Source organism: Cydia splendana, chromosome 1 (assembly GCF_910591565.1).
Source record: "Cydia splendana chromosome 1, ilCydSple1.2, whole genome shotgun sequence".
Taxonomy (NCBI): Eukaryota; Metazoa; Arthropoda; class Insecta; order Lepidoptera; family Tortricidae; genus Cydia; species Cydia splendana.
In genome coordinates, this window is record NC_085960.1 from 27,265,853 (window position 1) to 27,279,270 (window position 13,418).

General features: G+C 37.3%; 1 protein-coding gene across 1 annotated transcript; it reads right to left on the reverse strand.

Moving 5' to 3' along the window:
• Positions 1 to 4,957: 4,957 nt before the first annotated feature.
• On the reverse strand, positions 4,958 to 12,718 carry LOC134802464 (protein apnoia). The gene is made up of 3 exons (XM_063775180.1): positions 12,245 to 12,718; positions 5,513 to 5,688; positions 4,958 to 5,135 (listed from the first exon to the last, which is right to left on the reverse strand). Exons 1-3 carry the CDS (start codon positions 12,348 to 12,350, stop codon positions 4,971 to 4,973), a joined length of 447 nt encoding a protein of 148 aa, XP_063631250.1. The 5' UTR covers positions 12,351 to 12,718; the 3' UTR covers positions 4,958 to 4,970.
• Between the last annotated feature and the right edge of the window lie 700 nt (positions 12,719 to 13,418).

Genomic DNA, 13,418 nt, shown 5'->3' on the forward strand with positions numbered 1-13,418 from the left:
TGCCAAGAGGACAGGCAAGACGGACCACATTATCTTCACCGTCACGTAGTGTTGAACATAGTGATGCTCCGACCGAATGGAATTTTTTTAAAGCTGATTTCCCTGCCTTGTATACAGAACTAGAGTCTATTGACTGGTCTGATGTTCTTAATTCAAATAACATTGATTCTGCGGTAGACGTTTTTTACAAAAAACTCTACGGCGTTTTCAATGTTACTGTGCCCAAACGTTTACCCAAAACTAAAGTATATACATATCCATCGTGGTACACACCGGAAATCAAAAAATATATCGAACTAAAATACTATCACTTAAAGAAATTTAAATCATTAGGCCTACAATTTAACCTCGAAATGTTTAAATACTACAGGTCTCTCGTAAAGGAGTTAATTAACAAATCTTATAAAAAATATCTTCATGATATTGAATGTAATATAAGTAAAAACCCTCAAGAATTTTGGAAATATGTAAAAAGTAAACAACAGAATAGAAACATAATATCTGAATACATATATAAAGGTAAAACAGTCGTTGATCAAGAAGCAGTCGATGCTTTTGCGTCCTTCTTCAGCTCCGTATTCCAGCCTGAAGCTCCGCAACTAGATCCCAAAAAAGCGGAACTGGAGGCTGGTAACAACAATGAATCTATGATTGCTATCCCAACTATCAGTATTTCAGAAATCAGAGCCGCTATTCGGAAACTCAAACCTAAGTCGTCAGCTGGGCCTGATGGTATACCCCCGTTTCTAGTCAAGGACTGTGTATGCTTGTTAGAACACTCGTTACTTCACATATACAACCTATCACTCAAGCTGGGCGTATATCCATCCCAATGGAAGGTCTCAAGAGTGACCCCAATTCCTAAGATAAGTAAGTCCTCCGATATCACAAACTTCAGGCCCATTGCTGTATTGTCCGTGTTTGGAAAAGTGTTTGAGACCATTCTAAACCACTGCTTACTTAATCAGATAAATCGTAAATTAGTAGATTGTCAACATGGATTCCGCGCTTCACGATCCACTACTACCAACCACATTTGCTTCTTTGATAGCGTTTTGCGCCAAATGGATACTGCACGACAAGTTGATGTTGTTTATTTCGACTTCAAGAAAGCTTTCGACTTAGTTGACAACGATACTCTCCTATGCAAACTGTCAGCCTTAGGTTTCACCCCTCAACTTCTTGTTTTCTTCTCTGACTACCTCAGGAATCGCACACAATATGTCCAATTAAACTCTTACCAATCTGAAAGGTATTACACTCGTTCCGGGGTTAGTCAAGGTAGCACTCTGGGGCCTACTCTTTTCTTAATCATGGTCAATGATCTGCCAAGTAATATATCAGGCGTGGAATCACTATTCTATGCGGATGATCTTAAAATAATTCAACCGGTCGTAAATCCATCCGACTGTACGGTACTGCAACAAACAATCAACATGGTTGACAGCTGGAGTAAAACAAACCGCTTGTACCTAAATGAATCTAAGTGCAAAGTAATAAGTTTTAGCCGGTCTGTAGATTATATCCTCCAGACATATACTCTTACTAACATTCCCCTTGACCGAGTAACAGAAATAAAGGATCTAGGGTTAACACTCGACACTAAGCTAAACATGCACTCACACATTATAAATATCTGCAAAAGTGACTACAAAATTTTAGGGTTCATTATTAGAACGACTTCTGAATTTCGTGACCCTAAAATCGCAATAATTATTTATAATGCCTATGTTCGCAGCAAGCTTGAGTACAATTCTATCGCATGGGACCCTCGGGAAGCAAAATATACCATAATGGTCGAGCGCGTCCAACGTAAATTTGCTAGACATCTTTACAAAAGGTATTACGGATACTACCCGTACTTATTTCCGTCATCCTTTGTATTGGGAATGGTAGGGTTAGAGTCTCTCGAGCTAAGGCGTAAGCAAACGCTTGCCTTACACTATTGTCTGCTGTTAAGAAATCGTATTGACAACCCATCCGTTCTGGAGCGTATGCGTATTTTTACCCCAGACAACTACATAGCTGCAGTAGGGCGTAGCGCACGTAGAGCCAGAAACCTTTTTGCATATCCAAATGTTCGCACCTATCACGGTTCAAACGCACCCACGTACCGAGCAATAGAATTACTAAATAACTTCATAGCTACAGTCCAAAACGCAGACATATTCGCAGACAAGTGGCCGTCCCTACAACGTAGTATCAGGATTTTTTTAAACTCTACCTATGTTATTTAATATCAGATTCTTTTTTTATCTCTATGTAACTTAGTAATACATAATATGTATGTTCAATTATAAAGATAAGTGTGTAATACAATAAGTGTACCTACTAATTTTATGATACTGACTGATACTGACAACATATGTACCTAATTAACAGTATAAGTGCCTTGGCTGGAGCTGTAAACTTATACATAGTGTTTGAATAAAGAATAAAGAATGCACTTTTGGAGCTGGGTGTACCTACCTATTGTGAAAAGAGGACTAATGAATTTTATTTAGTATGTGGCGGGTTGGAGTATGTATATTAGTATTTAGTCGGAGATGGCAGCGTCGTTGTCGGACTGGGCCCAGGGCGGGAGCAGGGGCCCGGGCGCGGGCAGCAGCTCCGCGCGCGGGTGCAGGTGCAAGTTAAAATAAAAAGATAAATCCAACACACTAAAAACATGGTAAATAAAACCTAATCTAGGGTGACTCCAGCAGCGGAAAGGGCCTAAAGCACAGAATAAATAATAGTACTAAGTACAGAAGACTCACTCTCTAACAAAACGCGTCTGTTACGATCAGCACAGATATGGCCGCTAGGTGGCGACAGCGCCACGCGCGGCTTATGGCAAACCCCAAAATTGGAGCCGAACGGATGTACTTTTAGCTACCTGTAGCAAAGCGACGAAATCGCGGAGTGAGACACGCCTGCCTAAAGTTAGGCGAGATTATTAGCATATTTTATGAAATTTAAAAAAAAATTCTAAATAAAATATTTTATCGCGGACTGTACTTTTCTATAAACAGTCATCCGATACTTATTGAGACTTGACTTTGACATTGAGACCACCTATTCCAAAGAACTTTTCATCACACTCGCTCAGTAAATGTGGAATTGCACGCAGGTTTAGCGGGAGTTATAGAAAAAGCGTTTTCCCTAGGGAGTTATGAAGTTTCTAGTGCCATAATTAACAGTTTTTTGTCTTTATGCTTAATTTTTGTATCGCAAGTGTGATGAAAAACATTGTGTGTAACTCTGGGCGTAATAATATTGCAAACTCGAGTCTATAAATCGCTCCGGAAAGCCGTCGCGATTTAACTTACTCTCGTTTGTAATATTTAACTTACGCCCCATGTTGCACAAGGTACTATAAACTCTTAGGTTGCATTGTTCCCACGGATATAATATTATTTGGTCTTCAACATCACATTACATCTAAGTCAGTGCTCCATCATCAGATTAGTACCTACCATAACCAGGTTCCTCTACTCCTGGGCTAGGTAACTATCTATTAAAAACTTGAATTGCACATTAAAAGATTTCTCGAGAATAAACCCAAACTAATCGCACGCTAGATGAAGCTGTTCCGCGCAGTAAAAACTGCTAATGGCACTATCAATCAAGAGTTTTCTCTGCATATCTTTCGACTTGATAAAAAAGACTGAGTGCCGGAAAACCCGGGCAGCTTGAGGATGTTGATATTAATTTTTGTATTTCTTCGGAACCACGAGTGAATATCGCACTCGAAACATCAAATGTCATATCAAGTCACTAGCGACCCGCCCCGCCTTTGCACGGGTTAACAAATTATACACCTAAACCTTCCTCAAGAATCACTCTATTGATAGGTGAAAATCGCATGGAAATCAGTATTGTTTGAGCTTATCGTGAACAAACATACAAACAGACAGACGCGGCGGGGGACTTTGTTTTATAAGGTGTAGTGATACATCATTTTCAATTATTACCTAATTGATATGTTACGAGCAGAAAGTTTAGGGTCGCTTTGGACGCAATCTCATTTGAAATAATTTCAAACCAAATGTTTCAATAGGACAGGACTGCATGAGGTCTATAGGTCGTTACCAAAAAACCAACATGTTTTATAATATATTTTTATTCATTTATAAAATATACTTATTCTAACTAGGTGTAATCAACATTCTTTCGTCGTCTATCTGCCACAAAACGAGTTCGTGAGAGACAGACGAAACTAATATACATATCTGAATATTCTGAATGTAGGTACAAATAAATAAATAAAATAAATTAAATCACTATTCTAACAAATGCAAATATTGAAAAAGGTAGATAGGACTTAAAACTATTGAGGTATGTTTTGTTTTATATTTGAATAACATGATTGAGTACCATCAATCTGTGTAATTCTACAGATTTGGTTGATAAAAAAGAAGATTGTTTTTATCAGTTCTTACTAGGAATTCTAATTTAATTAAAGGATAAATAAATCCTCTTTACAGTCTAAAGAGAATTTCCAGTTACTTACATTAATTATGTTAGAGTCTTCCAGTTAGATTTCTGAGAATCTTAGTCAGATTTGCAAATCAAATCAAACAAAATAATATCATTCTCTTTAAGTCGCCTTTTTGTAGATGCTACGGCTAATTGGTACAGATACTTACTAATAAAATATCTACCTACCAATTTAATTTATTTTTAGCTCTAACTAGTCTCTAGCTAAAACTTCGGAAATATTCGTTAAATGTTCGAATATGCGTCAAAAGAAAGTACTCATTGTTTTTCTTTTCATAGGATCTTGCGAAGAATGTCCAAGGAGCTGCATAGTTGCAAATCATAAATGGAATTTTGTAGAATGTCCAGCGAGCTGCATAGTTGCAAAATATAAATGGAATTCTTTCATAAGTGACCATGCAGTTTTGGAGCTGGGTGTAGGTACCTACCTATGTGAAAAAAGGACTAATGAATTTTATTTAGTGTAATGGGTTGGATTATATTAGTATTTAGTCGGAGATGGTAGCGTCGTTGTCGGACCGGGCCCAGGGCGAGAGCAAGGGCCCGGGCGCGGGCCAGGGCGCGGCCACGGGTGCGGGCAGCAGCTCGGCGCGCGGGTGCAGGTGCACCAGCGGGGACGCCGGCGCCGCCGCCAGGAACAAACGCGATACGGCCTGAAGTCAGTAACCATCATTAGTAGCATTAGTGGGTGTTACACTTTGTGGTTTTTATTGTTGATGGGTTTTAAGTAGCTACAGGTAAATAATCGAGTATCTCGGGCGTGTGATTTTTAATATAGGGTTGTGCGTTTGAGCGCTTTTGTGAGTTGAAGTTTGTGCCGAAAACTCCTTTCGACGGGCTGAACTTAATTTATGCTGAATAATGGGACGAGTAACGAGCGGAGCTATCATACCTATTTGTAGGAATTATGATTACGATCGTGTAACTTTCGGGTCCTAAATAACGCCTCAGCAGTACGCGACGTGGATATAAGCGTGAAATGTTTAAAATGTTTAAAAAGCAGATTACGGTGATGAAATTTTGATCATACCTGACTGACGGAGACAATGAGCAGCATAACTCCGATGGCCAAGTTCTTGACGGAGATGACGGCCAGCGCCATCAGCAGCGTGGAGATGACACCCAGCGTGAACATCACCGGCAAGAAGATGAACGAGAGTCGCTTCAGCGCGTTGTGGCCGAACGTACGGCCTACGCTCTCCTCTGCTGTAAACACATGAGTACATTACATGCATTATCTCAAGTTCTTAGATGCATAGATATAATATTCCTAAAGATGGAGTCTAAGCGAGCTGTCACTGTCGCCACTTGGTTTTTATGTACGATTAACAATGTGCAACGTGCTGTGGACATGTCGATAAAGTCATATCGATAAACTATCCACATTTCTTGCAATTTTAAAAAATATATTCACTATCCATTAGCATTTCAATTATATTTATTTTTAACGAAGATATCGAAGCTTCAATTAATCGCTATTTCGTTCCGCTGTGTAGCGTTTATCGATATATAAGATGATTAAAATCGACTTTTGACATCCGTAAAAACGCACACATACACGTTTTTACGCACAAATACACAGCTTGAAACCACCAAAACGGCGACACCTTGATTTGAAGTTCATCTTGTCAACAGTATAGTTGTCCTTTTTTGACAAATGGCATTTTTAAAAGAGCGAGGAGAGAGAAGTGATACTAGTTGCTGCGCCGTCAAAGAGAACAGACAACGTTGGGGCCTTGCTTAGATGAATAAAAACTAATTAAATAAGCTCAATAAATTATATTCGCCATGGCATTGAGGTTCTAAGAAAGTCACGACGCGATCCTAAAAACAACAATATGCTCTCTCTGTGTTTGAAATATTTCGACTTGAATAGGCAATTAGATGCAGAGAGGACGTACGGTCGTCTACCAGAAAGCGCGTTTCTCCTGAATGTCAGAACGCACTCAGAACTTCTTAAAAAGCTATAATCTAAGACCATTGTAACCAAATTACTGTGAACGTTGTATTTGTATGCGGAGGCCTCTATCTTAAGGCAGAGGGCGAGAGAAGGCAGAATCAAGGACAATAATTGCGACGAACTTAATGAAGGAGGCATTTTAGTATGTACAATATGTATGTACATACCTTTTACCTAAAAGTACATATTTAAAGCAGGGACCGTTATCGGTAAAAATCAAAATATCATAGCTTTCACATTATTTATTGGATATTATAGAATAGTATTTAGGTAATGATAATGATTGATCAGATTAGCTAAATTATACCGAAATTGAATACTGGTTAATCTGTATGAAAAATATACCGGTATTCGGTCCCTGAAGGCCGATTTTTTAATTTCGAACGCTCGATTTTGTCACTTAAAAATCGGTGGAAAACGACGAATTGCAATTTTTTTAAATACGAGCTATAGAAAGTTGGAATCTACCACTACTATACCACTCGTTTTCAATTCTATTAGTAGAATTTAAATGCCTAAGTAGTGGAGATATTATTGAACGAATTACACGAAATCGAACGGTCGAAATTCAAAAATGGAGCCTCTGATCTAAAGTACTTCGTGATGAAAAAAAACTTATAAGTCCATCAACATGCGAAAACAAAGATAGACACCCATTATCCTATTAGTTTCCGAAAAAAAAAACAGTTTTGCTGTAGGGTTTAAATACTTTAAATTTCCGACTGTTGCTTTCGATTTCTAACGAGCTCAGATTCGACCGGGCTGTATTCTTTTCACAGAGTTTTTATACTTATTTGCTTTCGTCGTTCATAATCAGACATAGTGATCCAAAAGACTCGAGCCCTGTGAGCCTTTTTTTAGGGCTCGCCTCATCTCTTGACGCCTAAAAGGCTAAAAGCCTTTTTTATTTCATTAGTAAAATAGGCTTTTAGCCTTTTAGGCGTCAAGAGATGAGGCGAGCCCTAAAAAAAGAGCTAACAGGGCTCGAGCCTTTTGGATCACTAATCAGACATCGATTGTCAACAATATCTTGGGGGATTTGACTTGGCAACCAGTATACAGGGTGTTAATTTAGACACCTGCAATCATTTACGGGCTGAATATATAGCTCGTACTGAGCAACTTTTACTATGGGACCAACCCCGAATTCAGGAAAAATAATTTTACTCTCCCATAGAAAATGTCAAGGTCAGACAGCCAAAATGTATGAAACAGCCAATTTTTTCTTCTCGATTTCGGTATTGGTCCCATAGTAAAAGTTGCTCAGCATGACTTATGTATATATGTATATACCCCGTAAATTATTGCAGGTGACTGAATAAACATTCTGTATAGTAAATACCAATCGAGTATCAAATAGGTAGGTTGGTAAATAGGTATAGCAATATACACATAAACTTGTAATTAAGTGCTGAGTGTTTAGCAATTCGTCTTTAAGTATGAAGTAGGTACCTACATTTTTGATAATAAGATACCTACAAAACGGGGTCGGTATTGAGAATTTGTGTTGGAGGATTGTAGCAAATAGATATATATATGGAAATATTTCACTAAGTACAGGGTGTCTGGCTGGAAATTTATTTTTTTAAATTAAATTAAAAAAAAAAGTAAAAAACAGTGCCAAATGTCAGTTACGTCATTCGAACCACCGACTGTGCGGATTTGTTAGCCACAATGCCCCGATGGTCAGAAGTGCATCGTGCGTTCGTTATCGAGTCGTTCTTTAAAGGTGGCGATTCTTACGTTGTCGCTCGTCGACAGTTTTGTGCACACTTCAATATTCGACGAATGAGTGATGGACCAAGCGTCAATTTAATTCGTTCTTGGGTTAAGAAGTTCCGTGCAACTGGTTCCGCTATGAACAGACCTCGCCCAGGGCATACCCGGACTTCAAGGACCCCCGCAAACATTGAACTCGTTGAAAGAAGTTTACGTGAAAATCCCCGACTTTCGATACGCAAAAGGGCAGCCTCATTAGGACTTGTTAGAGCAACTGTCCATGAAATTTTGAAAAAAGACTTAAAGTTTCATGCCTTTAAAATTCAAATCGTCCAGGAATTGAAGGAAAATTACTTTGTGTTACGCAAACAGTTTAGCGAAATAATGTTGCAAAGATTTCGTACCGTAAATTCGATTTTTTGGAGTGACGAGGCTCATTTTCACTTAAACGGTCATGTTAATAAACAAAACTGTCGTTACTGGTCTCCAAGAACACACAATCCACGAATGAAACATCAAAAACCGCTGCATTGCCCCAGAGTAACTGTGTGGTGTGCTTTGTCAACGCATGGGATTATCGGACCATTTTTCTTTGAAAATGCCCGGGGACAAGCGACAAATGTCAATAGCGAAAATTATGCAAGAATGATTACGGATTACTTCTTACCGAATCTGCGAGCACATCCATCGTTCTCATCGCACACGTGGTTCCAACAGGATGGGGCAACCCCACATACGGCTAGAGCTTCAATGGATTTATTACGGCAAGCTTTCCCTGGAAAACTAATCAGTCGGTTTGGGGACATCCCATGGCCACCGCGGTCGCCTGATTTGACCCCGATGGATTTTTTCTTATGGGGCTATCTCAAAGAAAGAGTTTATAACAACAATCCGCGTACTGTTGAGGCCCTAAAAGAAAACATTGGTAATGAAATCCGCAACATTCGACCAAATTTGCTTCAGAGTGTGGCGAGAAACACGAGGCTTCGCTTCGATCAATGTCGACAACTCGATGGAAAACATTTGGATAACATTATTTTTAAAAAATAAAATCCGCATCATTCCTTAAACTGCGGATGTAATTAATAAATATATATACACAATAATACGATTTTTATTTAATATTGAAATTATAAATCTGCAGCCAGACACCCTGTACCTACATGTACCAACGGTGAAGTCATGATGTTTCAGTAGAAAAAGTAGGTACACATGGTGCTAGTGCGATAATTGGCACATTACGTGACTATGTTGAAAATATAAAGGGCCATTATGTACCTACTGTAAAACCCTATTTTTGGCACTTGTATCGTAATGTACCTAGTATTGCTATAGTTCGTTTTTTTTAGCATTAGAAAGAACTTGCAAGAAGGTAAGCGAATTTGACAAGTCTTTTAATTGAAAAACGCTTTATAAAAATCAAAATTTAATACTTATGAAAGCAGAAGAATATAAATTATCGTATTAGATTCTAATTGTTACATATTTGCCGTAACTTTTATTTTTAAAATGTGTTTTTCAATTAAAAGACACATCAAGATTGTTTACCTTATTTTTAATGCTAAAAAAAAGAACTATACTTAGTTGTATTATAGTAGTATACCCTATAATAGACACGGAACCAGTAATGGGACAAAAAAACACAATTCCTCTAAAATAAGTATATAAAAGTAGTTTATAAACACTGGATATATTTTTATCATAAATAAGAGTCCTAGAGCTGATTATGTTTGAATTTTTATTAAATTCGGTTATTTTTTAAGAAATGTGTCAACCCAAAAGTTGTCGTGCCACTGAAAAAAAATATCACTAAAAATTCTTAACAACTTCGCTAAGAGAGGTGAGTTAATTTATTAAATTTTAATTAATTAATACTTGATGAAAACTAGAATGTGTTTTGTTAATTGCATTTACCATGAGATAAGGTATACAACACACTATGTGGTGACTCCACAGATGTAAAAAAAAAGTGGTATTTGGCCCAATCCCATTATAGGAGCTGTAAAACTGCATACCTCCTATGATGGGACAATTGACATAATGATGCTTGCCATGCCATAATTTCATGTTTTAAACAATACAGAAGTAAAATGTAGTTACGAAATATGTCAACCAGGAGGTATTCTCGGACTTAGGATAAATTAATATCGTTTTTCCAAACTTTTATTTAACTTGCCTTGTTAGTTAGTGTGGGTCAAATTATCTTGGTAGCTGAATTTGACCCACTTTTTGATTTCCGATTCAGTTGAAATTTTGTGTAAGTACGTAATTAAGTATGCAAATCGGATGATAATGCAATATTATGATAACATGGACTTGATCTGATGATGGAGACAGGAGGTGGCCATGGGAACTTTATCGCAATAAACCCTAACTAATTGTGTTTGGGTATATTAGAATTGTCTCGATGAATCTAATACAATAATAATTGGCTGTGGAAAGAAAAATACATTCAGCGATAAAAGCTTATACCAAAAATTGTTTTTTTTGCCATAACTTATTCCCCATTTCAATATTTTATACTGATAGAGCAATGTCCATTATAGGGGGCCCATTACTGGATCCACGTCCATTACCGGGGGCCCATTACTGGAGCTTTGGTGTCCATGACTGGGGAAAAAAAGCATAGTTTTAATTTGTTAATTATGTGGAAACTCATTGCAGCATCTTTGATACAACACGCCTAAAACATGAAAGGCGGATAGGACTTTCATCTTTTAACACGCTAAGCGGAAGACCATTTACATGTACAAGGGAAATATCATAAATACTCCAAATTTCCTCTTAAATGTCCCATGACTGGTGCTGTTACTATAAAGAATGTAGGTATCAGTAGCGGGGCATGAACAATAACCGTTGGAAAACCCGGAGTTAATAATTTCTTAACCACAGTTCCTTCCATACGGGACAAATTGTAAAAAGGTACTTACCTACTCCATTGTTTGCATTCCTCATTACTGTAAAATTATGAGAATTCTTAAGTTCTCTCATATAATAGTAGTAATAAAGGAACATTTAGACACTCTCAGTACCTACATACATATAAGTCGGTGGTCTCATGCGAACATTCATTGCATGTTTCCAAGTAACAATCTTCCCATACATTTAATGTATGACATTGTATACTATTGTAGCTCATTCAAAGTAAAATTAAGCAGATTACTAGGTAGGTACTCGCAATCAAAGAACGTAACTTATGATTACTGTAAGTTAAATGAGGGCTTTCTGTTAACTGACAACAGCCATTGAGTGCGTGATCTATGTATAAATATTAATTAGTAACGTAATCTTTTTAATAACTGGCCACACTGTGCGATTAGCACTTCAGAATATGTCATTTACACGCTCGTTGAAAATCTTTCTAGCCAAGTGTCGTGATATCTTTGTTGCCTTGTAATACTTATTAAGTAATTATCTATGCGACATATACCTAGAGTCAAGTTAATTTGTTTCCTAAGTTTCCTAAATGAAGTAAAATTACGCCGGATTAAAGATATTATATTAGTTAGGTACGATACAAGTGCGAAAAATAGGAATTTCGCAACGAGTGGCGATAAATTAAAATTAATTTTATAGTAAGTAAGTACATATGGCGCTACTTTACTGCACGAGTGCGGTAATTAGCACTTTACGTGCCTATGTCACAAATTATATAATAGTTATTACGACCTATGTCGAAAATGTAAAGGGCCATATGAAATTATGAACCTATACTGTAAAACGTTGTACGATAAACTGTGAATAGGTAATTCCCAACTCGTATCGATTTAAAACACTCCCTTGGGTCGTGTTTTTAATTAATCGCCATTCATTGAGAATTTCCTACTTTTCGCACTTGTATCGTAATGTACTATCAATTAATTAATTCTTTTTTTGGGGCAGGTATTATGAAACTTGGTATGAATATTGGTTTCATTAGTAAGTATGTATTACACTAACGGATTTTCCCTTGAACTTAAATGATAATGTTAATTCAGCACTAGAGCAATAATAAATATGTACCTACCATACAAAGTATAAAGTACCAAAAACAGAATTTTAACAAACTTCGGAGAGTTTGTAAGTAGAATATAATGTATTTACCACTGCTTAAAATTTCCGTCAAGTTTGAAGCATCTTCCTCACATTGCACTAAGCCTACGAATATAACCACGTAGGCTAGGGACAACACGGTGAATTTGTTACACATATCGGCCACCCACAACACTTCTGCACTGCAATTAAAAGAAAGAACGATCGCCAGTCGGTCGCTAAACTATGACTGATTGTATTTTGACATGCAGCCAGGATATAAAGTGTCCTGCGAAGACAATGGTCGGCGAGACCAAAGTCACGATGGGTAAAGAAAGTACAGTGCGTGACTGTTGAAATTGGCCCCGATCCCCGGCCCTGATCGACTAATGTTGAATCATTAACGGGCCCAGTGCTCCCCATGGACATATTGGACAACGACAACGGCTTCTGATCCTTATCGGCATAATTGAAAGTGAGAAACACGGACGCGTGAGTCCATGTCATTATCGCCGCGTCTACTTACATATTCATAAACTAGCTCAATAATTATTCCGTTTGGATTAAGCGGTTGGCTTTTTTCTTTTGATCTAGCTTTAGCCTTTACAAAGCTTTTATACCTTTAAATGCGAATTTATAAAACCTTGAATGATAATCCTAGGATTCTGTTCCATTAAAGATTTAATGCGAACACTAATTGGATCTATTTAATTTCGTCCCTTTACCGATTCTTCAACTAATCTCATTCACCTGGTTGGGTCTCATCCATTAGCAAGAACTTTCATTTCAATGTGAAATTGGCGGTTATTCACGATGAGCACTCGGCTATCAGCGGACCTGAATTAATCTGGTTGATATTCGATTTCTGATTAAGCCTAATTTATTACTCGTATTATAATCTTAAAACCATGCTATTCTAGGTATAAGCTGTATGATAAAATAATTGAATGAATGGTTGATACAGGGTGACTTCAAAATGAGAATACTAAATCAATGTTTTACACATAGTAATACATATGATATCTTTCCTAAACTAAGCCCCTCTTCTAGTCTCGTGCTGATAATTTAATCAAAAGTAATTTTTCATTGATTTTCTATTTATCCCAAGGTTTTGGTTACTAATTGTGCTTAAGTTAAAAGAGGTTTAAATTATCTTAAGTTAACACTTTTCTCTTTGGTTGCATATCTGACACATAATTTATGAAGAAAGCGTATGTTGATTGATTGTCACTTGTCAAAGAAAATA

Bases quoted from the DNA above. Each gene is read 5' to 3' on its own strand.
- LOC134802464 (XM_063775180.1), bottom strand. From the start codon at position 12,350: ATGTGTAACAAATTCACCGTGTTGTCCCTAGCCTACGTGGTTATATTC. The intron at 5,689-12,244 runs GTAAATACATTA...ATGTGTTTACAG, and splicing joins GACGGAAATTTTAAGCAGTG to CAGAGGAGAGCGTAGGCCGT. The intron at 5,136-5,512 runs GTATGATCAAAA...TACTGACTTCAG, and splicing joins TCATTGTCTCCGTCAGTCAG to GCCGTATCGCGTTTGTTCCT.